Below are 27959 nucleotides of genomic sequence, written 5' to 3' on the forward strand. Positions count from 1 at the left end.
AGGTGAGAAAGAATAGGCAGTACCATAAAATGTGAATAATTATTTATAAATTATAGTCAAATATAACTTTTATTGCAAAAAAATTTCTTAAGTTTCCATGAATAATTTATGTAGTAAAGTATATAAAAAGTCTATGTAGAAAAACCCTTAGGCGCAATGTGGTGATAGTATTTAACTATATACCAAATGTGGGAATAAACCATGCATGTCACCAAAAAAATCGTAACAAAAGAAATTTAAAAATACAAAAATCGAAAAAACTTTATTTGTAGAAATAGTGTTTACTAATATATGATCCAGGCGTTCACATTCATTGTTTCAGTTAATTCCCATAAAAACCAATTGTGATGAGAACCATTATTCTCATGCTACTGATGTGTAAAATGAGGCTCAGAAAGGTTAAATAAAATGTTTTAAGTGGCAGAGTGGTGAAGCCCAGGTCAACTCCCCTTGAATGGTCATGTTCTACATACAATTCTAAATAGCGTTTCATCATGGTCATATACAATAGCGCAAAACTGAAATGACATACACATCCACCAACAAAGGAAAAGAGACGTCACCTAGTTATAAAAATGTTTACTGAAACTAGAATTATGTAAAAATAAATGGGTGTTACATGAAAAAGCGAACTATAGCATTCTACTCATGAGTACAATTAAACTTGGTATTTTCATATGGGAATTGGCCAAAATAAGCCAATATGTTAATGTTGGTTCAGTTTCGACAATAGAACTCTGGGTGGTTTTGTTTTGTTTTGCTTTTTGTATTTTCCAGATTTTTCGTGAATGCATCAGAACTGTTTTTAAAACAAAACAAAAAACTAAATTTCATGGAACAAGAGTAAAAGTTTTTGTTTAGTAATAAAAAAAAAAAAAAAATTCAGCCTCCAGTGTCTTCCCAGTTACGGATTCCGAGTCTAGATCTAAACTAGATAAAATCTTAAGTATTATCTAAAAGGGGATCTACATTCTTTTAACTGACATCTGAGAACTCTCCTCGGAGCAGGAGTTTTCTTCAAAGGATTTTATGATACACTTTTCATTTTGTTGGTAGCTTACGCTAAGAGGATCCAGTTAAGAGCTTATCAGGATTGATGACTGTGCAGCTAAGGCGGTCCAAACGTAATAATCTCTTGCCATGGGAGGAACAGAATTCAAAAGCACTTTCAAACTACCCCTGGAGTGTGTATCTTGAACGAAAATAATAATACTTAAAAGGAACCAAAGATGGTAAGGAAAAAAAAGTCAAGAGTACATGCTTGTTCCCAAAACCTTGTCTCTGGGGCAGAACACTTTGTGGTACTGTTTGGTAGCGGGGATCCAAGCGTTGTGGGTTTTACGCTCCCCGTCTGCAAAACACAGTCAACGTCCGCTTTTTTGAGTTCGGCCTTCGCGGGGGTCAGCAAAGCGTGCTGGGTCCCCTGGGCCCTAAACCGCGGCTTTCGGACCTACTCACAACCAGTCGGATTGGCCCCGTAGCTCCGGAAAACCGCCCTGGCTGGAAAGGTACCAAGAGCGGCGAGGCCGACGAGGGCAAAAGAGCGCAGGCTCAGGGCCCGAGGAAGGAAACGCCGCAGAGGTTGGGCGGTTTCTCCAGTCGCGACGAAAACGTACTGATCCGAGAAAGTAGAGCCCTGCACCCGGGGCGGGGAGTACAAGGGACCGCGCGAGCCACTGCCGCCCTCAGGCACGCCCACCCCTTTCGCCAGACGCACGCACGCACGCACGCACACACGTACACACGCACGCGCGCTCTTCCCTGGGCGCGCGGACGGAGTGCCCACGGTCAGGAAGCGCGAGCTCGCCGAACCCGTGCCTCTTCAGGGACTTCCGGCCGGCGGGTTCGGCCGCTACGCTGTCCCTCCAGCGCGGGCTGGGTCTCGCTGTGTCTGCACGTTTCCGGTGCGGCGGTTCCCGAACTCTGGGAGGAAAAGCACAAGAGTGAAAACTTGGACTTAACATTGTCTCTTAATAAACGTTTGCTGACTTACTAAAGTAGTAAGTGCTGTTTGCCTTAATTTTAACTCCGTCCTGCCTAAACCCCATTCTTCCAAAACCAACAGTTTCGGGTGCACTCTTGACAAATCCCTCTTAGTGCGGTAGTAACCTACTAACTGTTAGTAACCGTGTAAGGGAAAGCGAATGGGCGAGAAAATTCTAAAGGAAACTTGCCAGCATCATTTTCTGAAGTGTTTTGTTTTTGCTTTTACTACGCTCTTTTTTAAAAATTTGAAGGGTTTGTCCAAATCTGAGTTTGAACCAGTCAACGTGGCTTCAAACCTGAACAGCTTGGCGTCTATTCTCCCCACCTGTTCTCCCTTACCCACACTCGTACAGCATGGTGAGCATTGTCGGATCACTCTGTTACACATTTGAAACTAATAAAACATTGCATGTCAGTTACACTTACATTAAGAAATTTTTTAGATGGTGAGTGCAATGTGTAAACCTGACGATTCACAGACCCGTACCTCTGGGGCAAGTAATACATTATAATGTTAATAAAAATAATTAATAAAAAGTTTTTTTTTTTTTAAAGAATCATACAGCAGAGGTGACAAAGCAGATAATACTGTGGTTGAGGAAATTGAGATTTGCCTATGAGCTCTCAGTAATAAGCTACTCAGCAATAAGGAAGACGCTACAGCCTTGGAACCCAGGGACAACAAAATATCCGGATGCCCATCCAGTGCTCTTTCCATTACTTTTAACTCAAAAAAAAAAATTTGAGTATTAAAGAGCTGTGTGTGTTGGGGGAGGTGGTGCTCAACAAGTAGATGCTAAACAAATGACATTTCTGTGGGAAGCAGCAGGGTAAGAGATGGGAACGACTGGAATTAGATTTCACTTCATATCCTAGCTTCACACTTGGGAACTAAGTCACCATAAGTTACCTTACCTCCTGGTACCAGTGCTCTAGGCTTCTTTTGCCTTAAGGTATATTCTACTTTATATCCAAGATGAGATCTCTTACAGATTTGCACTTACTTCCAAGAATAAATCTGAAATGGGTTTGCACCTACATACACTATGTTCATCTATTTTAATTTTAAAATTTATTTTTAAATAATTTTTTTGTTATTTTAATAAAATCTGAGCCAATCTGGATACAATGTCACATGGCCTTGCCTTCATGGGGGCTAGGGCAGAGAATATAATAAACCATAAATATAAGACTGAATTCAAGCTACTTTTGAAAAGAAATATAGGGATAAGAATTTAGAGGCAGAAAACAACCAGAACTCTGAAATCCCAACCCACACACTATTAGTACATAAATAGATATATGGTTGAATATATAAACCATCTTCCACCTATTTCTGAAAACTTTTTCCTATGAAGAATGTCTTCCAAGTTATACCTGAGTCTCATCGTTAAGGAGAAAGAAAAATCCTTCCCAAAGAAAGCAATATAATTAAGGACCATATAAAGAAATGCTACAGTGGAGTCAGGCAGGAGAAGGAATCCACAAAAATCAGTAGTTATCCAAGGATTAATGTCCCATATTTAGAGAGTCCACGAAGGTAAAAGGTCTAACATTTTGAACACGTTTAGGTGTAAGCCAATGAGGGACTCATTTTGTACAAACATTTGTAAATCTTCCCTTCTGAAAACCAAGATATATAACAAGCACAGATATTCTGAGGTCAAATTTCCATGGTGAAACCAAACTCAGTTTGGTTTCAAAAGCGATCGTCACCCTGATTTTGGGTTCCAGAGTATAAAGAAAGATTTTTGAAAGAGAACAAATATAGTAATCAACGTGGTGTTAAAAGCTCTCCAAGAGCTAGTAAATACTTTCTCATAAAATGTTTCATTTAATGGATTACTGTAGAACTCATTATAGAAAAAAATGACATTGATTTGGATCAAAAATACTACTGAACCAGCAAACCTAACGACTCTCGAATTGCTACCCCCAAATTAAGCAAAAGCTGAAAGGAAATGCAAAAGATTCAAGTAAATGTATTAATAATAATTCCATATTAAAAAGACATTTACGTTCTAGATACAGTCCTAACCTCCCAGAATTCTCAAAATGTATTTCTACAAACTTTCCCTTAATGCCATTTCAGATTGGATTATCTAGCCAGTAAGACATTTACTATGTCCCCATGCAACCCAGCAGCAAAATCACTGTTTGCCCTCGCTCTTTTGAAAATTAACTCAACTCGTAGGCCCCTCAATGAAACTTGCTCTCGAAACCGCACACGAAATACCGATATCCGACTCCCTCTCTCCCTTATATAGCAAGTTATCAGAACCAAATGTCCAGTGCCAAGACTGACAAACGGGTAAGCCAAAAGCACTCACCCCTAAACCCTTAGCAGGTGCCGCCTATACCTCCTCACGCCCAACCCCCGTCCCGGAAGTTGCGTCATGGCGCTCGTGCGCCATGTCCCCGGATGCACTTCTATATCCGGATTCTTAGAGCGGAATCAGAGCTCCGAGGTTCCCTACGCGGTTAGCACATGCGCGAGGGCTGTGCTCCCTCTTCCTCCACTTCCACTAGCTTCTACCGTCCGGGAAGCCGCCGCCACCGCCGCCGAGGAGTCAGGAAGTTCAAGATGGCCGCCGCGGAGACTCTGTCGCTGCGGGAACAGCCAGAGTAAGTAGTCTCCGCGAGCGGTGCGGAAGGCCGGCGCCCGGGAGACTGCCGAGTGGGAAACCGCGGAGACCTGCACGGGCGGGCGGGAAGGAAAGTTAAGGCCTAACGGCGAGAGCCAAACTTTGCCCTTCCCCGCGCGATACGTTGTTGGGCGGGAGGCGTGGGGGGCGGGCGGGCGGACGGCCTTCCAGCTTCGCGTTCCCGGAGGCCGCGGCTGTTGGGTCGAAGGCGGCCGCGGCCTGCCGCGCGTCGTTGCCCTGGGAGGCGTACGCGCGAGCGGCCTCTACAGGTCCCGTGCGCGAGGCGGCTGCCACGACTGTGCGGTCGCGCCTTAGTATTCCTTCCTCCGGGACCGAGCGGAGCTCCCTGGCTGCAGACTCAGTGGCATCGGAGTTGGGCACCCGAGGAGCAGTGAAGGGAGAGGGGCAATCCACAAGACTTTGCAAGTCTTAAGACGTCCTGCCGTCCTCCCGCTGCTTGTGTCCTAAAGGACTTGAAAACAGGAAAAAGGGATGCTAGGGCCACCCTCTTTGACCCTCCTAGAGCTATGTAATAGTTTGTCGCTAGCGGGATACTTCCCCTGTGCTTTTACTCCAGCATCATTCGTTAATTTTTTTTCCCTCCTTTGCGTATTGGCAGCTTATTTGCCAACTTCCAAACTTGAGGCAAAGTAAGATCAAGTTCTTGGTTTTGAGGCCTGACATTTTTGGCCTGAGTTTGTAGGGCTTTGGGAGTACAAGAGGAAGAAGGAGTAGCTGCTTCCAAACCCAGTTTTTATGTCTGTAATTAAGCTAACGTAAGAATCGACGTGGCCAAGTGAAAACATAACTTGTATATGCTACAAAGTCTAATCATTGCTTAAAAGTAGTATTTTGTTCTGCTCATGTTGGGAAAACTCAAGAACCGAAAACAGAGTGGATTTTAAAACAATTCATAGAGTGGTCGTTTTATGCATTAGCATTATCTGATTTTTTTTTTTTAATCCATTTTAGGAAAGAGGTAGATATAGACTCCCAGCAGTTAGGGACTGGGAAGAGAAATTTTTACTACCAGGCGCCCCAGCATTTCATTGCTATACATTCTGTTCTAGACTCCTCAATCATTTGCTTTACTCAGAGAATTATACTGTTTTTCATTAAGGGCTTTTGAAGATTGCTCTATTATCTTCACAAATTGACTTAGAAGAGAGCAGATGGATTTTCAAGTTTTAATAAAACTTCACCTTTTTGTTTCTCATTGAGTCCACAGTGTGGCACGTTCCAGTATTTATGCCAATACAGTACAGATGTTATGCAGCTGTTTCTTTCTAGTAACGTCTTCAAAGTTCTATAGTATTATGTCCATTTATTTGATTTCAGGGACTGTTCAGATTAATTTTGAGGAGTGCTTGAGTCATATTTTATATGCATATTCAAACTCTAGACTTAATAATTAGCATTTATTTATGCCTCTGCAGTATGAGTGCCCCTGAAATAAATGGTCCTTAATTCCACCTCACCTCCCCCACAGAACTCTTGTTATAACTGGAGTATTTGGTCTGTAAGTGTCCCACTTAGTTGGAAATGTTTAACAAATAAAATAAATTTTGTATGAAAGCAAGTACTGTGTGTGCTTCTTATAGTGAATGCTGGAATGTAGTGTCTAAACAGTTCTTTTAGAGGACACCAAGTAGTTTACAATTGCATGAACTCTGTTCGAAGTGGAACATTTGGGAAGAAATAAAAAATTTTAAGTAGTTCAAGGCCTTTTAGTGGCTTTTACGTTTGTCCATCTCTTTAGCTCAGCCTCTTTGATGGTTTTAAACATTTAAATTTTTATCTGCATTCACTTATTTGCACTTACCGAGTACCAAATACTGGTCAAAGCACTGTTCAAAATATCCTTATAACAACCCTTTGGATGTAGTTGCTGTTTTACAAATGATTAAACTAAAGCACAGAGAAATTAAGTTAACTTGGCCAAGGTCACATTAAGTGACAGATCCAGGATTTAAATCCAGGTAGTCAAATTCTAGAGCCCTGCTCCTAACTATTCTGTTGTCTAGCCATCCACTATACATGGTGGCTCCTTTTAAAAACAGCCTTTAAGGTTTGAAATCCTTTTTATTGACTTACAGTGTCCCAGAAAAGGTCCATTTTATTTTGATGTGACAGCTCTAATTCTTTGAAGCTTAATTTTCCACACCCGATTTGGAAAAGGACGGGTGGAGGAGTTCATTTTAAGACTAGTTGGTTTTTTTGAATCCATTCTTATTTTTACATCTACATTAGTTCCGTATTAAAGTAGTTGAAGTTGTCAGAGAAACAGGCTTAATTACTTTCTTTGTAAAGAAGTAATGGCATTCACTTTGCTCGCCATTCTCTGTTTCCAGAGCATAAATTGAATGCCTCCCAAATAAGATGTCATTAAGAGTATTCTCTTTTAAAAATTTGAAATAGGAAATTAAAATAACAGTAGTGGTTCCTAATCAGTCTTTATTTTAAAGTTGTTTCATTGTACCAGATGCTCAGAGACCTTGAATGAAGGATGAAACTTACACGTTGCATTTAACAGTAAATGATAAAACCAGTCTTTTAATATTCGCATATAGTCTGCACTTCAAATCAGCTTCGTTTCCAAATAATGTGATTTGAAGGATATTACTCAATTCTCAGTAAGTACTGTTTTATGGCAAACTTGTTATAGACCATATTGGTTTAAATATAGACCTTCTAAATGTGTAAATTGCCAAAGTGTTAGATTGCAGAACGTAAATGCTAAAATGTAAATCCGCATATATGGAACTTAAATACCTGTGTTTATTACAGATATGAACTATGCAAGAAGACCATTTTGTTATCAGGGTACCTTTCCGTAAAGTTTTAGAAGAAAGTTGTTGATGTTGAACCTAAATTAGCTGCTTTAGCACAAGCTTGTTAGGTGTAATATGCCATCAATTCACTGAGTTCACAATTTCCTGATTTATGTATCAGACTTCAGCTGGTATTTTCTATGGAATTTGCATTGAGAGAGCAACTTGAGGGTGAAGGTCTACGAACCCTAGCATAGGAGAACTCTAGAATTATTAAGGTTAAACTAATGGGCCCTAAGTGCTTTTCGGCATCTTTGTCAGTAATATAATCATTTCTTTAGATAACATTCATTAAGTTACCTTAGAAACTAGGGCCACTCAGATAAGTAACTCTGAAGTGACACTGGACATCACGATATAGCTTCTAAATTCTCAGAAGCTTTAGGAGCTAGATTTTCTTTTGAAGGAAATTACTTCCTCTTTGGGTAAACTCTTAAGAATTTTGATTTGCAATTCCTCGAACACTTGTAAATTGTAGAAAGCACTAGAAGAGGATTCAAAGAGTAGATTTTTCTTGGGGAGGGAGGTAATTAAATTTAAATCATTTTGAGGTACTGCATTCACCAGATAGGTGTATGCAGTGGACATATAATTGAGCAAAACCAAAATGTTTCCTGTCAAGAGATCAGTGTAGTATAGGCAGTGTAAGCCAAGCTGTAGTCTAGTGAATACAATTTTTATGTGTTATCTATATAAATCATTTCATTGACACAACAAATTACTTACTGAGTACCTGGTTACTATAGGTTCAGAAGTTTACTAGGCCTTAGGGATAGAACAGTGAACTAATAAGTAAATTACAATTCTGCTCTCACAGGGCATATGTTACAATACAGAGAGGCAAACAAGAATTAGGTGGTGGCAGTTACTTCAGAGAAAAAAAATAAGAGCAAGGGGATATGTCTGTGGTAGGGTGAGGGTAATGATTAAAATGAATTGGTGAGGAAAACTTGACTGAGAAAGTAATTTAAGCAAAGATCTGAGGCTGGGGAAAGGAACCAGTAATGTATATGTCTGGGAAAAGCATTCTAGGTGGAGAAACCCTGCAAGGACCAGTACCAAGGCCCTGAGATGGGTTTTTTGTTTGTTTGTTTTTTAAAGATTTTATTTATTTACTTGACAGAGAGAGATCACAAGTAGGCAGAGAGGCAGGCAGAGAGAGAGGAGGAAGCAGGCTCCCCAGGGAGCAGAGAGCCTGATGCGGGGGCTGGATCCCAGGACCCTAGGATCATGACCTGAGCCGAAGGCAGAGGCTTTAACCCACTGAGCCACCCAGGCACCCCCTGAGATAGGTTTTAACTGTTGTTTAAGGCGAGCGATGTGGCTAAAGCATAGTGAGTATGGGAGGAAAGTAGTCAGATCAGTGTGTTGGGGAGGTTGGGCAGATAGTATGGGGCCTTGTAAACAGTTATGGTTTTTACTCTGTGATAGGAAGCAATAATCAACTGTCACACAGAGCAGTGATATGATCTGACATTTTAAAAGCATCCTCAATAAAATGGAAGAGCTCTTGACTGACTTGTAATACTAGCCTTCTCACTAGATTGATGTATGTTTGACCAAAGGCAGGACCCTTTAACTTCTTTGAAACTTAGTCTCCTCTGTCCTGGAGACTTAGACAGTATTTCTTCTGTAATTTGTGTGGTAGCCTTTTATATATGAACTTATTGCTACAACAAACCTGTGATTTATCAATACTGTTATTTCCCCAGTGTACAATTAAGAAAACTGAGGCATGGAGGAACAACTTGCCTTAGGTTACACTAGGTGTGTCATGTTGGAAACACCATTTGAACAAGGTAGTTTGACTCAGTCCATGCTTTTTGACCATTTCACTGAAAATAATATTCTTAGTGTCAGCCCTGACAGCTCTGCAATGTCGTAATGAGAAAATCTATTTATCCAGTAAGAGTAATCTCTTTTGAGGCACTTGGTTTGTGCTAGGCACTATCATGAGCCTTAATAACATCTGTTAACAACAATGCAATCCTGACAGCTTGCTTTGAGTAGGTACTCTTTTCTCCATTTTGTAGATGAGGTGCCTGCAGAGCAGAGATAACTGAAATTTGCCCAAGGCCACACAGCTAGTATTGCAATCAGGATTTGAACCCAGATAGTCTCACTCTGGAGACTGGTTCCTGAAGACACATTAGAGGGTCTTGAGATAGTTTGAGTTTTAGCTTATCGACTAGAATTTTGTACTTTGAGACTGAGATTTTATATACCTGAAAATTATTGTCAGCCTTTAAGCAGGTTCTCCATACTTGTCTCCATATCTTAAATTAGCCTAATTCAGTTTTTCTCACGTTTCCCCCTACAAGTTGAGTTTGGGGGGGGGGGACATACACCATCACTTTCTAGATTGATGGGAGATTTCAGGTGAAGGGATGTGGTTACTTATATGAGGATACGGCCTGTAAGGAATAAAGCTGAAATGACTTTGTATTGGGGCACCTGGGTGGCTTGGTTGGTTAAGCATCTGACTCTTGGTTTCAGCTCAGGTTTTGATCTCAGGGTCTTGGAACGAGCCCCATGGAGGTCCCCATACTCAGCAGGGAGTCTGCTTAAGGATTCTCTTGCTCCCTCCCCCTTTGCGCACTCTCTCTCAAATATAAACCTTAAAAAATAAATCTTTGTATCTTTACTTAAATCTGTGATCTCCCCTCTCTCCTCGCCATAATAGAACCATACTGGGTTTAAGTCTTAGAAAATTTGACGATCCCGGAGAACCTTACTGTATTTATTCTGTCATCTTCATTCCCCATTAGAGAGAAGTCAGTCCATACTAAAGTCTGTCATCCAGAAGATCCAGCTTTCTCTGCAGCTCCCTTCAGTACTCACAGTTCACAGTACCAAAATCGAGATTGGCAGTCTGACAAAAATTAAGGTTCTTGCTATGTGGTAGTTGTATGTTTTTCATGTTCTCCACACCACCTCACTATTACCAACTAAGAACTTTTCAAGCATACCTCTAGTATGTCACCTCCCTCTCCAAGCCTTCCAAGTTTACTGAAGACTGAGACCTGGCTGGGGGACCGACCAGACTCCCCTCTGACTCCTGCTGTAATGGCAGTGTCCTTACAGACCACTGTCTAGCAGTCTAACCCTGTAGATCTGGGCCTCTGACCCCAGTGAGCCTCTGACTCTCTATCTCAGCCATTCTAGGAAGAATCTCCTGTAATATCTTTTTATCTCCTGGAATTGGTGCATTTGAGATTTTAGCATTTAGACCGGTTTCTTTACAAGTTTGATGCCTTGGCAACACTGATCTGCTTATAGTTTGCTATTTATAACTATACCTTTTGTCACCTTCCCCCCCCCGCCCCATCTAAAGTATTATTTTCCTTGTTAATTTCTTACTCATTCTTTAGGACATTATTACTCAGCCTTTATTTTCTGATCCATATTCCTTCTCAATAAATATTTCTTCTCACCTTTCAGAGTCTCTGCTTAACAAATAACTTGGGTTTTTCTGTGATCTCCTTGATCTTTTTCAGAATGATGTTAGGTGATCAGTGTTCCATCATGCCCTTATTTGTGTCTTTTATCACTGCATTCTTCCAGTGTTTCATGTGACTTTCTTTTCCTTGAGGATGGCTGGTACTAGTCTTACAGATCTTTGTTTTCCTGCTACCTCCCTAAATGCCTGTATTAAGTGTACTAATTTAAAAAAAATTAAAAGAAATTGAATTCCGGGGTGCCTTGGTGGCTCAATCAGTTAAGGGTCTGATTCTTGATTTCAGCTCAGATCATGATCAAAGGGTCATGAAATTGGGGTGCCTGGGTGGCTCAGTGGGTTAAGCCTCTGCCTTTGGCTCAGATCATGATCTCAGGGTCCTGGGATTGAGCCCTGCATCAGGCTCTCTGCTCAGCAGGGAACCTGCTCCCCCTCTCTCTGCCTGCCTCTATGCTACTTGTGATCTCTCTCTCTCTTTCTCTCTCTCTGTCAAATAAATTAATAAAATCTTTTTAAAAGGGGGTGGGGGTCATGAAATTGAGCCCGGGATTGACTTTGTTCTGGGTGTGGAACCTGCTTAAGATTATCTCTCTCTTCCTCCTCCCTCCCCTTTCCCCTTCCTTCTCTTAAATGAAAAAAAAAAAAAAATTGAATACCTTAGTTCTTAACTTTGGCACAAATCACAAATTTACTAGAAGTAAGGAGTACATAACTTGAAGGACTTAGACAAAATAATCCATATCTTCCTCCAAAAATAGTGTGATTATCAGAATCCAGATGATTTAATGTCTGGGATGTGATGTTTTAGTAGGAAATGATTTTAAAGGAGAAGGTTAAATACTATTGTATTCTGTGTTTAGCCTGGGGTTAATGAACTGCAAGGATTTAGCAAAATAATTTGGAATCAAACTCAGCATAGTCTAAACATTTAAGCACAAAAGTTACCCCTTTGGTGTAATTAATTTTATTAACATTATCTTTGCATGGCACCAATCAGTATGAGCATACTTTGGGAAACTAATCTTTCATTTGAAATTTAAAGAGATTAAATAGCCCATTGAATAAATACTGGTTGAACTGTAAGCTTTGGCTGATATTGAACTATTGTTGACCTACAGGAGATCCTTTGATGTGATTCAGTCTAATACCACATGGCTGCTCAGTGACCACTTCAGGCTGAGCTTTAAAGCTCCTGGTCAGATCACTCTGAAATTTTAACCCTTGGAAGGTGTGTTACATTCAACATCAGCCACCACTGCACATTGATAGAATGCCTGTTTTGGATATAGCTGAATACTGGTTTTAAAAAGAAAAGTATACTTCTCAATTTAACGTGGGAAAGATATGGGGGGTGGCGTGTAGATTTGATTTTAAGTCTGTGTGGGAAATTGTGGTTTAAAAACAAGTTACTGAGTGACTGTAAATCAATATGAACATTTTATTATACTGGTTTTGGACTTTCTTTTTATTAAGTGTGATTATTTTAACCTCCCTCATGTATGTAGTCTGTGTATTTGAGTTCAATCATTAAGTTAAATCACTAAGTCAGTTTTTGCCATATATCTTTGCAGTAAAATGTCTGAAGCTGTTCCAAAAATATTTCAGTGACTAATTTCATGTATTACATTGGGATGTATTTTATTATTATTTTGTTGTGACTAAATGCTTGATAAATGATAGAATTTTGAAATGTGTTTGATACATTTATAGGATAGAAGATGCTGATAATTCCGAAAAGAGTGTAAATGAAGAAAATGGAGAAGTATCAGAAGACCAATCTCAAAATAAGCACAGTCGTCACAAAAAAAAGAAGCATAAACACAGAAGTAAACATAAGAAACATAAACATTCCTCAGAAGAAGACAAGGATAAAAAACATAAACATAAGCATAAACATAAGAAACACAAAAGAAAAGAAGCTGTTGATGCTTCTGACAAAGAAGGTCTGTCTCCAGCAAAAAGAACTAAACTTGATGATTTAGCATTGCTGGAAGACTTGGAAAAACAGAGAGCCTTGATTAAAGCTGAACTTGATAATGAGTTAATGGAAGGAAAGGTCCAATCTGGGATGGGGCTCATATTACAAGGTTATGAGTCTGGCTCTGAAGAAGAGGGGGAGATACATGAAAAAGCAAGAAATGGAAATAGGTCTAGTACCAGATCTTCAAGTACAAAGGGGAAACTTGAGCTAATGGACAATAAAAATAGTACAAAAAAGCGAAGTAAAAGCAGATCCAAAGAACGGACTAGACATAGGAGTGATAAAAAGAAAAGTAAGGGAGGTGTTGAAATAGTTAAAGAGAAGACAACTAGGAGCAAGTCAAAGGAGAGGAAAAAGTCCAAAAGTCCATCCAAGAGAAGTAAGTCTCAAGATCAAGCAAGGAAATCAAAATCTCCTACGCTTAGAAGGCGATCTCAAGAGAAAATTGGGAAGGCCAGATCTCCTGCTGATGACAAAGTAAAAATTGAAGATAAAAGTCGGTCAAAAGACAGGAAAAAATCCCCAATTATAAATGAAAGTAGAAGTCGTGATCGAGGCAAAAAATCCAGATCCCCAGTTGACTTAAGAGGTAAATCCAAAGACAGAAGATCACGGTCCAAAGAGAGAAAATCAAAACGGTCTGACACGGATAAAGAAAAGAAGCCAATTAAATCTCCCTCTAAAGATGCTTCTTCTGGGAAAGAAAATCGGTCACCCAGTAGAAGACCTGGTCGAAGTCCTAAAAGAAGAAGTTTGTCTCCAAAACAACGGGATAAGTCAAGGAGAAGTAGATCTCCACTTGTAAATGATAGAAGGTCTAAACAAAGCAAATCACCTTCCCGAACTCTGTCTCCTGGTAGAAGAGCCAAGAGCCGATCCTTGGAAAGAAAACGAAGAGAACCAGAAAGGAGACGACTTTCTTCTCCAAGGTAACTTGTTTTCAAAATGTCAATACTTTTTACCAATGCACCAGATTTTAAAAAGGAGAAACTAGAACTTGTTTCTTACGGTAGTCTTATGGTAGTTTTATGGTTTCAAGAAGATCTTGTCTACTAACCATATTAGTATTTGTACTTTTTTAATGAGTAGCTTGACTAAAAGATTTAAAGATTTATAAATACAATCAGTTTTTTTTTCCCTCAAGTTCTTAATTTAGTATCAGATTTGCGGTCGCTCCTTTAAATCCAAGTAATTTGGCCGATAAATCACATATACCCATTTATGTAGTCCCATTTATAGGAAGTGAGGGGAATTTATATAATATTTTTAGCCCATCAGTTTTTTCCCTCAACTTCTTGTGATTATCCCTCCTCACAAAGTGGAATGACTCTCATATTCAGTTTATAAGTGAGAAAATTTATAGATTGAGAGATTATTCCGTTTACCTCGTATCATAGAACTAATAGGTATTTAAGGCACAAGAAGGATTTTAGCAGAGTGGGTGGGGATTATTTAGACTAGTCTAAACTACTTTAGAAACTGATGTTTTTAGTATCTTTATATTGAATAATTGGATATGTGAAATTATCAGCCAGGTTTAGCTTAAAAGAAGATTTGCTTATACTACGTAAAGATAAAAATTCCTGGCCACATATCGTATGTGAATATAAATACAAGCTGACCTTGAAGTTTAAATCGTTTTCTGAAAAATTTCAAGAACACTGTTTGCACAAAGTGCTGTATCTTAGATACTCTTAATTCTTCTAAGTGGCATTGTAATTAAATGGCCCCCTTCTTCCTTTAGCTTTCTAAATTGAGACAGTATTGCTGATTATGTCCTCTAAAGTGTTTCTAAATCTTTGTTTCTTTTAATTTGTCTTCAATTTGAAAAGGAAATTCTGAGCAGTTTGTTAAGGACTATAGTTGAGAATATTTGAAAGTTTTTTTTTTTTAATTACAGAATTAAAGAGAAATTCAGATAAAGCAGAAGCCTGTAAAGTCTTTCCCTTTTCATCTCTCCACTACAAGTGATAAGAATATGTCCTTCTAGTTCTTTTTTATGCACATACAATTATATGAATGTTCTTTCTTACAGAAATGGAGTCCTACATGTTAAAGTGTGATCTGACTTTTTTCCTGAAATTTTTCTGTGGCAGTAAAATTTAGCTCTTTTTAGCTCTTTATATAGCAACACTGTATTTCATAGTATATATATACAAAGTTGAACTTTGAACAACATGTTGTGGGCACCAGTTCTTTACAGTCAAAGATGGGCAGATAACTTTTGACTCTCTGGAAACTTAATTACTAATAGCTTACTGCTCACTGGAATCTTTACCAATAACTGAACACATATTTTGTATGCTCTAGTATTATGTATACTGTATTGTTATAATTAAGTTAGAGTTAAGAAAATCCTAAGGAAGATTAAATACATTTGTAGTACTGTACTGTAAAAGCAGTCTGCATGTGAGTGGACCTACTCCATTCAAACCCAGATTCAGGGGTCACTTCTGATCATTTCCTTGTTGAAACACGAAAATTATGGTTGATTCCAGTTTTTCAGGATTATTTGCAAAGATGTCCATTGTTTATGTGTGAAGTTTTTAATAGAATAGATTCATAGAAGTGAAATCCCAAAGTCTAAGGTAATGTACATTTACATTTTATAAAGTATTGTCACATGTCTTTCCAGGAAAGTTATATAATATGTATTTCCTTGAGTAGATGACTGTCCCTTTCTCTAAACCCTCAGTTACATTTTCTTTGTTCTAAGGTTAAGAGTGAGTGTAAGATGCTGTTATATGGAATATATTAAAAATAAGACTCTATATTATAAAGATGTCAAAATTTAGACAAGTTTTTATTTGAATTGTTTTTCTGGAATTAGAATCAGTGGCTTAACAAGGTGAATAACCTTTATAATTTTTCAAATTGTGAGACCAGAGGAAGTAGACCTTTTACTGTAGTGCATACCATAACACCAAAATGTCATTGTGATTTTCTGAATTCAAGTTTTGTTGCAAAACATGTTAATCTCTGTACTGTCTTCAGGTTAGTGTGCCTTTCTTAAGATATCTTTTATGTGCAAAACAAATTCATTAATATATTTTTCTATTAACCTGTATTTGGTCCCTTTAAGAACACGACCTCGAGATGATATCCTCAGTAGACGTGAAAGATCAAAAGATGCCAGCCCGATCAATAGGTGGTCTCCAACCCGAAGAAGAGCAAGTAGATCTCCCATTAGAAGACGGTCTCGTTCACCACTCAGACGTAGTAGGTCACCCAGGAGAAGAAGCAGGTCCCCTCGGAGGAGGTAGAGATATGTTATGTATATTGACCTTTTTAATTCTTTAAACTCTGTATGCTTCTCATATTAGCTCATTTGGTGGGTTCATATTAGCTCATGTGGTAGGTTTTTCTTAAAGACCATTTTTCTCTGAAAAATTGTAGCTGCAGTACCAGATGGTTTCCTTTTTTCCACCTTGTGATATTTCACACACACTGATTTTCCTTTATCTTTTTTTCAAATTTAAATCAGTGGTTCATTAAAAACAATCTTTTCAAAGGGAGACACTTTTTTCTTACTTCTTGAGAAAGATAAATCCTACATGAACTATGCTTACAGGTTTGTTTTGTTTTGTTTTGTTTTAAGCAGGATGGATCATAAGGTAATAAATAAGTAGCCCAGTTTCCAGTCTTTATGTAATTGCGGCTCTCCATTTTTCTATTAACTTGTATTTGGTCCTCTTAGAACATGATCTCAAGATGCTATCCTCAGTAGTTGTGAAAGACTCTTGGGCAAACACTTGTTTAACTCAACAGTAGTAGAAATCATTTTTTGTGAAGCACACGTAGTGAGTTGGTTAATCAAAATGTTGGTTTGTAAAGCAGGAATCATTTTAAAATATATGCATTAAATTTATTTTAAAGGTGTATCTATTTTAGGGAAAGCATGCAAGTTGGGGGGTGGGCAGAGGGAAAGAATCTCCCGCAGACTCCCCACTGAGCGCAGAGCCAGCCTCAGGCTCCATCTCACAGCCCTGAGATCAGGACCTGAGCCAAAACAAAAGTCCACCACTTAAAACCTTAACCAGCTGAGCCACTTAGGCAGTCCTGTGTTTAAACATTTTAACTCAGACATAAGTGGACTTTCATTTGCCAATTTTTTGAATGTTTTTAATTGAACTAATACATTAATATAGTTTAAAAAGACAGCACACCAAGGCTTATATTCCATTTGGTGGATACATCATTGCATTATCTCCGAGTATTTTTGTATACTAGATTTCTTGAAGCAGAAGTGCTTTGTCGCAGGTTGTGTGTATTTAAATTTTTGAAGTTACTGCCATATTATCTATTGATTTCTTACTTTGGGCAGTTATGTATGTTTGTTTTTTCTTTTTAAGTGGACTCCATGGTCATCGTGGAGCCCAGTGTGGGGTTTTAAACTCAAAACCTCATCTGAGATTAACACCTGAGCTGATCCTGAGTTGGGCACTTAACAGACTGAGCCACCCAGACACCTCAGCATCTCCTTTTTTTTTATTCCACGCATCACACTTTCTCTTCTACCTAATTGTATAACATTTTTCTATGTTGCTGTTACAGTTATTATGCTCTTGTGCCTATTGCTCTTTGTTGAGCCAAGTAGTCAGGGGAAGGAGACAAGGAAAGACCTTGCTCCTAATGCTTCTGACCTTCTGGCTCCAAGCTGACTAATGGGCTTGTTTATATAATTACTGTAGAATTTGTTTTCCATTTTCTGTCCTCCGGATATTCCCTTGTTTCTGTCTTATTTTGTGATTCCCTTTCCTGTGTCCAGCATCATCAGGTTTTACTTCCTTGCTTTGTTAATGCATCTCCAGTAGCTTTCTATGAAAAGGATATTTTGGGAGATTTTTGTTTTTCAGAAGCCCTCCCTTTTTTAAAATCCCCATTGCTGATTTGATTTGTCAAGGAGTAGAATTGTAAATTGAAATAATTTTTTCTTAAGAATTTTGAAATTGTTACTCCACTGATTTCTAGTTTCCAATACTGCTAGTGAGAAGTCCTGTTCTGATGCCTGGGCATTTCTTAAAGGACTTGCTTTTTCTCTCTCCCTCTCTTTATAATAAATGTCCTGTGTTCCTGAATTCCACTATAATGTGCCTTGGTGCATGGCTCTTTTCTTTCCATTAATTTTGTTGGGCACTACATAGGCCCTTTAAAGCCAGAATATTATGGCTGCCTATTCTGGGAAATTTTATTTCTTTGGTTTTGGTTTTGGTTTGCTTTCTTGCCCATTTACACCCCCCTTCACTGGACCTTCTTTATTGTTCCATTGATATCCCCCACACACACAGTCCTCTTTCTGTTTGTCCTTTGGTTCAATCTAGGAGATTTTCCCATTCACCCTTCTTACCTATTGATTTTTTTTCCCCCTGTGCTCATGATATTTATTTTTTATTTCTAAGACTTGTTGGCTGTTTAATTTTTTTTTTATGCCCTTTTACTCATGTGTTATAGAAGTAACATCTCTTGGGTCAAAGGTGATAATGAGTTTATTTTATGGAATTTCTGTTCTTAATAGTTTTCTTACCTATGCTTTGTTTCTTCCCATATTTCTTTTGTTCCTTTACCTTTTTCATTTGAGCACTTTACACATAAACAGCTGGATCCTTCTTGTTGCCTATTCTCATTTAAAACTTAGCCACTGTGAAAGCTGAATGGAAGCTTTCTTCCATTCTGAGAATGTAGAATTTGTGTATTCGTGGGTATCACTTCAGTGTAATTAAATCTCTTTAGAATATCAGTGACTGTAGCCCTATTCTTTTGGGCTATCAGTTTTCCAGAATTCTCTCATCTTCTGGAGAATATTGACATGGCTGCTGGGAGAGTTGCGGTTCTTCATAATATAGACTTTCCCTTAATCCTTTAATGTTCAGTACTGTGCCTCCCTGCTACCTTGGGTCAGTTTTTATAACAACCTACACCTCTCTATAAAATAAATGTTAAGTATTATGCCAGAACGTGTACGGGAATGTTTGGCATTTTCTGCTGAGTAAGGAATGGGACTGTACAGAGACAAGCTGTTCCTAAGGCTTTTAACCAGTTCTTTTAGCTTTTACCTCACACTGCATCCAACAGAATATGTTGTCTCCAATTCCTGAAGCTTTTTTGGGTTTTGTGGCATGCATTTACTGGTTTCTTACTTACTTGTCTGTTCCTATTGGACTAATATTTAAATTTGATTTGTTACTGTTTTATCCAGTTCATACATCATTTCTGTTGTCATAGATCTTCGCATTCTCTTTGCCTGAGGATTTTCTTTTCAGTTGTTCTTTTCATGTTATTTTAGTAAGGTTTCTTGAGAAATGTGACATAGCTTGGTAGTCAGATGTGACATTAACTGGGAGTTTGCCAATTCTTTGTAGACTTAGCAACCTTTTCTCTTTGGAATTCCATAGCATCTTTCCAACATAAGCTTCACCTTTAATGCTTGAGCCATGATACAAGTTTTTGTTAGACATGAGGCAAGACCTTTATGCGCTTACAAAAACATCTGAAGGCCATATTAATTAGACTTGGAATTTTTGTCACATTTATCTTTTCTATACCTTATTACCAGTGATCTCTTTTTAAATTTGGTTTTATTTAAGCATTCACATAAAATCACCCTTTTTGGTGTAAAGTTATATGAGTTTTGACAAACACATAATCACCATAATCAAGAACATTTCCATTGCCCCCAAAGTTCTTTTGTGCCCCTTTGCAGTCCAGTAAGAACAATGGCTGTGTTTTAGTTATCTTCAGTTAAGCTGATTACCCCAATCTTTCTGATAATGTCACTTAGCTTTAAATTTTTAATTAATCTCTTTTTAAAAGATTGCATTTTTAGAGCAGTTTTAGGTTCACAGCAAACTTGAGCTTTTGAAAAGTACAAGTTCCTATATACTACTGCCCCCAACACACCCACAGATTCTCTACGTTTAATTGATCTTTAAAATGTGTGTATATATAATTCCCTCCCTTCCCCCCCCACCCCCAAAATAGGGACAGAGGTCGGAGGAGCCGGTCACGCTTGAGAAGGCGGTCTCGATCACGGGGTGGTCGTAGACGTAGGAGCAGAAGCAAAGTAAAGGAAGATAAATTTAAAGGAAGTCTTTCTGAAGGAATGAAAGTTGAACAAGAATCTTCATCGGATGATAAGTAAGAATGGAATTTCCCATAATTTCCCTTTTTCCAATTTAGACGAGTACTATTGGACTTGGAAATCTTTTAATTTCCACCTGGATATTATAAGTGACTCTGTTAATAAGGTCCTGAATTTAAAAGTTTCTGGGTTTTTTTTTTTTTTTTTAATTTTATTTATTTATTTGACAGAGAGAGAGATCACAAGTAGGCAGGCAGGCAGGTAGAGCGGGTGGCAGGGAGGAGCAGACTTCCCACTGAGCAGAGAGCCTGATGCAGGCCTCAGTCCCAGGACCCTGAGATCATGACCTGAGACGAAGGCAGAGGCTTAACCCACTGAGCTATCCAAGTGCCCTAAAAGTTTATTTTTTTGTACATATTCTATAGGTAACGCGGCAGAGATCACAGTTTTCTGAATTTAGAGGTTTCAATTTTGGCTGGAGTAAATATGAGCCTTCCCTTTTTCATTTTTACTAGAGACAACAGATCTGTTAGGTAGCCCTACCAATCTTGATTACAAGTTTTGCAGTAGTTGAGGTTGGAGGGATAAAGTAATTTTTAAACTTTTCAGTTTGTGAAAATGGTAACCTGCTTTGCAGTTGAGGCTGTCTGCTGTTAGGAAAGCCTATCACAGTGTGGAAAATACAGAAACATTTCAGTGTGTCTAGTGAGAAAATTTTTTAATGTGAATTTAGTTGTCTGGTTGGAACATCTCAAAAAATAAGATAATTTAGAGCATTGATCCTCAGCTGGGAGTAATCTGCCTTTCTGAGGACAGAAATATCTGGCAATATCTAAAGGTATTTCTGGTTGCCATCTTGTAGCTAGAGACCAGAGATACTGTTCAACATCTGCCAGTGCACAGGCACTGTGCACTGTAGCACCTTCTTCCATAACGTATTGTCAAAATATCAATAGTGCTAAGGTCATGAAAGCCTAGTCAGAGCTATGTGATATGCAAGTTAAGTTAAGGACCTATTGAACATAGGTTCTGATACCTTTAGAGTACAGTTTGCTTACTAGTCTCTAGTGAACATTCAGCAAATCATAAAAGAGGCTGTGTAGGGAGGGATTGTAAAGATTTGGAGGTCTTCAGGAGGAAATTGGGACCAGTCAGGGCCAGTGTCTGGAGGTAGAGCCACATTCTCTGTCAGATTGTACGCAAATATTTACATCTGCATTTTTTATAGGAAAAGGATCCATAGCTTTCCAAGGATCTGTAGCTTTCTATGACCCAGAGAAGGTACTAGTTTTATGTGTCTCATTCTTGTTCCGTTAGGGGTTAAAACTGAGCCTGGCTAGGTGAAATGACTTTAGTAATACCAAGGTCATGGTAGAGCCAGGGGTCACTTTTTTGAACTTAAGGGTCTTTCTTTTGTTTCCTAGTTTGGTGCCATGAAAAAAGTGAGGAGAAAAACGAGATATAGAGGGTTAAATTACTTGGCAGGATTCTAAACCAGGCAACTGAGAGAGTTTATAAAGAGTATAGAGTAAGAGTAAGATGGCTTAAAACTTTCGCTGGAACTTGTGGATGACCTATGTTTTCTAGTTTTTATTTTAATACTGTGTAACAGTTATGACTTTCTAATTAGGGATGTTTGGAATTAATTATGTGTATATATATATATATTTTTTTTAAGCCTTGAAGACTTTGATGTAGAAGAAGAAGATGAAGAAGCCCTAATAGAACAGAGAAGAATACAGAGGCAGGCAATTGTTCAGGTATGTGATATTAGTAAAGTGTTGAGTAATCCTTTTTAAATAATTACTCTCCAAGTAAAAGGGTTTTTACTTTAATAAAGAATCAATGGTAGTAGCAATTGAGGAAGTCTTAAAGAAGTGTATATGTGAAATTATCTTTATGAGATTTGAAAAGATAGTTTCTTAAGTTTAAATGGTTGTCCTTTTTTGTTATATAGGATTAAGATATAAACGTTTTATTAAAACAAAATTTGAAGTTGTTTTTTTTTTTTTTTAAGAAAACCCTCATAAATGAGTATAGAATAAATTGGAGGAATTTCATGTACCAAAAAATTATGTACTGTTTCTTTGTGGGGGGGGGGAGAAGAACCATTTTAATGTCTAAAAAAAACAAATATTGTATACAGATTCTTAAGTAAATGTGATTGCTTAAATGGAACATCTCAAAAATAATTTTAAATGTAGTTTAGAAGTAAGTGATTTAGAAAATGGGGTGGGGAGAGGGTGTTGTACATAGGTCTTTGTGTGGTCATTTAATAATACTACCTGCCTTGGAAGATTGTCCATTATGTCTCAGGCACCCTGAGATAGAGGCATGGCCACTAGATCCTTTGTGGATGGCAATCCCTGTGAAGTGTAACACCTTCTCCTGATAATGGGAAGGTGAGTGATAAAGTTGAGAACACATTCTGGAAAAAGTGAAAAATGTTTAGATGCTATCAGGAAGACAACAGGCAAAAGGAGAGAATAGTTTGTGCCAGCTTACCTACACATACATAGCAAATCCTAACTCGGGCACTGGTAGGTCAGAGCAAAGGAAAACTTGAATCACTAGAGGATGTAGGGCAAAACTGGAATTCCAGGAGAAACTTTTCTGGGGCAGTGATGAAATTGTTGTTACTAAACTGATATCCCTAGAGACTTGGTTGAATCTTTTTTTGTTCTTGCCCAGGTCCACAATCCCTTATCTCCAGCCCTTGGGGCCAGATGTGCTTCAGAACTCAGAACTATTTGAATTTTAGAAAGGTAATACGGTGCATCTCTGTATATTACTTAGCCCCATCAGTGGGGTCTAGAACAGCACCCCACTATCAAACACATTAGTATTTCTACAGTGAGACATACTGTGTTCACACTGGGGGAGATAAAAATAATAACTCAAATAGTATCACATCTGTTCAGGTGAGGTTTTGTCACCTAACGAATGTGCACCAAACATAGAAGAACTTTTTCAGAATTTTGTGGATTTTGGAAATAAATGTAAGGGATTGTGGATCTGATTCAGTCAAGACATCAATACCTTTTAAAAATTTTTAACATTGACAGTGTTTTGAGTGCAATACTTCTTGGCAGATACGCGTCAGATTTTATGAAAATAATACGTTGTATTGTTGTTACAGAAATATAAATATCTTGCTGAAGATAGCAATATGTCTGTGCCATCTGAACCGAGCAGCCCCCAGAGCAGTACCTGTACACGGTCACCTTCTCCTGATGACATTCTGGAAAGGGTAGCTGCTGATGTGAAAGAGTATGAACGAGAAAATGTTGATACATTTGAGGCCTCAGTAAAAGCCAAGCATAACCTAATGACTGTTGAACAGAATAATGGTAAGTTAGATTTTTGTTTTGGTATGTTTTTCACTGAATTTTTAGTTCTGTAAATAATGAAAGAGATTCAGGATGGGTAAAAGTGAAAGGGATTAGAAATTTTGCCCCTGCTAACTCTTAGAGTAATACAGTATTAAATGTGTCCCAGCAAATGTCCTTTATAAATGTTTTCAATTGGTTTGCGTAATGTAAACAGTATTATACTGAATCTCATGTATTACCTTCTGTTTGAGCCACCTGGCTGGTTCAGTCAAAAGAGTATGTGACTCTTGATCTCAGGTTTATGAGTTCAAGCCCAGTGTTGGGCATAGAGCTCACTTTAAATACTTTTTTATTTTTTTAAGATTCTTTTATTCATTTATTTGACAGAGATTACCAGTAGGCAGAGAGGAGAGAGAGGAGGAAGCAGGCTCCCTGCTGAGCAGAGAGTCCAATGCGGGGCTGGATCCCAGACCCCCGGGATCATGACCTGAGCCGAAGGCGGGGGCTTGAACCCACTGAGCCACCCACGTGCCCCCATAGAGCACACTTAAAAAAAAAAAGAAAAGAAAAGAAAATGTCATTTCCTTCTGTTTTGCTTGCTAGAGTAATTTAAAGCAAATCCCATCCATGATTTGATTGATTTCATCTGTAAATACTTCATTGTGCATCTGTCTCTTCTAGATAAGGACTTTTAAAAAAAAAAAAAAAAGCATTACTTGGGCACCTGGGTGGCTCAGTCTGTTACCTGTCCAGCTCATGATTTTGGCTCAAGTCATCTCAGGGTCCTGGGACTGAGCCCCATTTCAGGCTCCATGGTCTGCATGGAGTCTATTTGAAGCTTCTCTTTCTTCCTCTCAGGGGAGCAGCCTCCCCCTGCTCGTGCTTTCTAAGTAAACAAAATCTTTAAAAAATAAAAATAAAAAACATATCTAAAGAATTGGTCATTTTTAAGTCTTTCTAATTACAATTGGTTGGTTTGAATCAAAATCCAAGTAAGATGCACATATCTCTTTTAAGATTTTGTTTATTTATTGACAGAGATCACAAGTAGGCAGAGAGTGGGGGCGGGGAAAGCAGGCTCCCTGCTTACCAGAGCGCCCAATAGGGGGCTCAATCGCAGGACCCTGGGATCATGACCTGAGCCAAACGCAGAGGCTTTAACCCACTGAGCCACCCAGGCACCCCAAATGCACATATCTCTTAATCTCTCAGTCTTTAATAGTTATTCTCATCTTTCCCTTCCCTGCTTTCCATTTTCTTGTGATGATACTGAGGCCATGTGTCCTTTAAACTTTTTTTTTTCCAATCTGATTTTACCACGTTCTTGTTTCATTTATCTTGTTTCCTCTATCCTCTGTGTTTCTTGAAAACTAATAGAAGTGTTAGAGACCTGAGTAGATTTAAGTTAATTTTTTGGGGCAAGAATACTGCCTAAGTAATGGTGTGTACTTGCATTGCATCAGGTGGCGTATGTGGTGTGTGCTTGTCCTGTTTTGATTGAGATTGAGATTGTGTGTTTAGGTAAAATAATCACATCTGTCCAACATGAAGTTGCCCTTCAGCTGTTCACCTGGCAGTTTCAGCAGCCATTGGTGATCATTCCTTAGATCCACTGTTTTTCATGAAGGTTGAGGGCATGTGGACACACTCCAAAGTGGTGATTCTTTAATTTCCATATTTCTTTTTGAGTTATTAGCTGTAATTCCGTAAAAAAAAAGAGAGATTTCCATCCTTTGGTTACCCAGTAAATACAGTTTGTACAGGAAAGTCGGGATAAATGCTTGGTTGTTTTCTTTTATTGACTAATACTTACCATAGAATAGAATTGGTACATTAACAACCTCTGGAGATGACTGGTGAGATTGGGGTTGTTTTTGTCAGGTTTTATTATTTGGTATCATGTACTTAAATTCTCTCTCCAACTGAGATGGGGACGGAGGAAGCCTTTTTAAGTTGGTTTCCAGTGTCTTTTTGATCCAAACCCTACAGGATATATTGGTATTAATATATTTATTAATGTGTTTCTTTCTAGGACTGGTTAGCAACTAAGGTCAGATAGTATTTAGGCTTTTGTAATTTATGTGTTTTTTTGTGTGTTCCAACTACTGAACCCTGCTCTTGTAATGCAGAAGCGGCTGTGTTCCCAAGAAAACTGTGTGAACACCAAAATTTTAAATTTGATATAATTTTCACATGTCACAAAGTATTCTCTTGTTTTCCCCAAAAACCTTTAAAAATGTAAAAATGGGCCCTATAAAAACAAGCAGGGGACCAGTTTGCAAACTCCCGTTCTGCTACATTGGAAGGTATCACAGGATCACCTTGCACATTATCATGTTCCAGAACAGAAACCGCTATTGCTCCAAGGAACTGTGGTTCCATTTAATAGCAAATGCCATTTAGACTTCACAAAGCACTTAGGAGTGCTCATTATTCATGGCATTTTTCAGTGGGCAAAGCTAGGACATACATACATTTTTGGAAAGGGGAGATTCATACTGAAAAATTGCCCTTTCAAACTTGAAATTATAGGAGTTTTAACATTGATTTTTTATTTTCTTATAGTGAAAAATGTGATCCTTAATAACATGATTATTTAGGTTATTTTGAAGCTTTTTTTTACATAGTTATCAGTATAATCACCAATATTGAATGTAGTGAATGCAAATTGAAAATTTAATGGTTCTTTTTATCCTTGGGGTACATTCTAAGGTGTAAAGTCATTTGAAATACTTCGGTATGCTTATACCACACATTTGATAGATTTAGGTTAATTTAATTTGCTTTTGATTTTTAGTATCATCTGTTTGATTATTAAAATGTTTTTCACACGTGTGTATATTTTGCCCACACAAGCACACACTGAATTTAATATGCCACTTACTGGTATGAAAAGATCTTCATTCCTTTTTATAGTTACGTGCTATTCCAGTGTGATGAATGTGCCAAGGTTTATTTGAACTGTGTCTTCTAATGGTGGACGTTTGGGTTGTATCCAATTGTTGATTATTCATTGGAACATTAATTATAGTGGCATTGCACTCATTTTTTTAATGCTTACCACTGTGTCTTTGAAGTGATTTCCCAGAAGTGAGGTTGCTGGGTCAAAAGAGTGTAATTGTGCTCTGTTTCCTTACTCTGTAAGGCTTGCACAGTTTTTGCCCCCTGCAAGTAATGTCTGAGTACTTGCTTAGCGGGGCCTTGTTACCAGGATATTATCCTGCTTTTCGGGTTTTTTAGCCCATCTCAAAAGAGAAAGGGTATTTTGTTGTAATTTTACTTTGCATTTCCCTTACTATAAGTGAGATTGGATGTATGTTCTTATACTTAAAGCCATTACATTCCTTTTTTTAAGGAGTTCCTTTTATTTTGCCCAGTTTTTCTCAGTGTTATTGGACTCTTTAGGGGATACATAGAGATCTAGATCTGTAGTGGGGTTGTTAACCTTTTGAGATTTAAGTTGCAATTTGGAAATGGAATTTTTTGAAGAGGAACTTTGATTTTAATACATAATCATCATTTAGCTATTAGCATATTAATTTAAATATTGGAGAAAACAGTGGAGAAAGTACTATCATTAAGCCTTTCAACTTTCTGAAATGCATCCTTTTAGTAAAAAATGCATAACTTCATACATCTTAAGTGTTACAAAGTGACGTGACTTTAAGTTGTGTATTAATGAAAAACATGTACAAGTTTGAATTGCTAGTGATATTACATTAATGACTTATTTGTGTTTTAATTAGTATCTCTTCGTTTTTCAAATTATTGCTGTCAATTTCCATTAAGGTTCATCTCAGAAAAAGCTCTTGGCACCTGATATGTTTACAGAATCTGATGATATGTTTGCCGCCTATTTTGATGTAAGTAATTTTAAATCCTAAAAACATAACTCTTAAACAAAATATATATAGGGGCACCTGGGTGGCTTAGTTGATTAAGCAGCTGCCTTTGGCTCAGGTCAGTGATCCCTGGGTCCTGGAATCAAGCCCCACAGCAGGCTCCTTGCTCAGTGGGGAGCCTGCTTCTCCCCTGCCTGCTGTGTCCCCTGCTTGTGCTTGCTTTCTCCGTCTCTCTCTGTGTCAAATAAATCTTTATTTTAAGAAAAACATATATGTATATATGTGTGTATATATAAGTATGTGTTTGTGTTGTACAAAAAGAGAAAAAAAGGATAAAGCGAATTAATAAATGTTAATATTTGGACAGTCTGAGTGAAGGGTATCTGGAAACTCTTTGTACTAGTGTTGCAACATTTCTCTTAAGTCTAAAATTAGGTCAAGATTTTAAAAACAAGTATGGTAGAGCAATTCAAGAGCTTCAGGAAAGTTAAACACCAGATGACTTAAATGTGTATTTTTTTGAAACAACTTTTTTTTCATTTTACAAACTGGGGTTGGGGAGAGGGTTGTGGTGCATAGTTAGCTGAAAACAAGGTGATGTCAGTAATTTCCAGGCCTGTATTAGAACAGAGTCTCCTTTGGACTTCGATACTGTGGGTGATTGAGAACTTAGGATTTGGATCCTAGTACATTCACTGAAGAGTTGGGAATGTTATTACAAGGAAGTGATTAAGAAATTTTGGGTTTTTTAGCTATTAGTGACTTTTTTGAAAAAATCTTAAAAACATATTTTAAAAGTATGAGACC

At 38.1% G+C, this 27959-nt stretch overlaps 1 protein-coding gene and 1 long non-coding RNA gene across 10 annotated transcripts in view; one reads left to right on the forward strand and one right to left on the reverse strand.

Moving 5' to 3' along the window:
* Positions 1 to 235: 235 nt before the first annotated feature.
* Positions 236 to 4394, reverse strand: LOC132017574 (uncharacterized). The gene is made up of 2 exons (XR_009404340.1): positions 4317 to 4394; positions 236 to 1923 (listed from the first exon to the last, which is right to left on the reverse strand). It is a non-coding gene; the product is annotated as an uncharacterized LOC132017574 (long non-coding RNA).
* Positions 4395 to 4397: 3 nt separating this feature from the next.
* PRPF4B (pre-mRNA processing factor 4B) overlaps positions 4398 to 27959 on the forward strand; it is a 38258-nt gene continuing 14696 nt past the window's right edge. For 8 of the 9 annotated variants that reach the window (XR_009404334.1, XR_009404336.1, XR_009404333.1 and 5 more), the window contains exons 1-7: positions 4399 to 4611; positions 12630 to 13829; positions 15983 to 16159; positions 19879 to 20034; positions 21657 to 21738; positions 23118 to 23328; positions 27100 to 27173. Coding sequence is in view for 2 of the 9 variants with exons in the window: in XM_059399359.1 (XP_059255342.1) it covers positions 4475 to 4611; positions 12630 to 13829; positions 15983 to 16159; positions 19879 to 20034; positions 21657 to 21738; positions 23118 to 23328; positions 27100 to 27173 (2037 nt within the window). In the remaining 7 variants the exon portion in view is untranslated. Of the gene's footprint in view, positions 4612 to 12629; positions 13830 to 15982; positions 16160 to 19878; positions 20035 to 21656; positions 21739 to 23117; positions 23329 to 27099; positions 27174 to 27959 lie in introns of all 9 variants that reach the window. The other variant, XM_059399361.1, reaches the window with a different exon arrangement.

Source organism: Mustela nigripes, chromosome 5, assembly GCF_022355385.1.
Source record: "Mustela nigripes isolate SB6536 chromosome 5, MUSNIG.SB6536, whole genome shotgun sequence".
NCBI lineage: Eukaryota > Metazoa > Chordata > Mammalia > Carnivora > Mustelidae > Mustela > Mustela nigripes.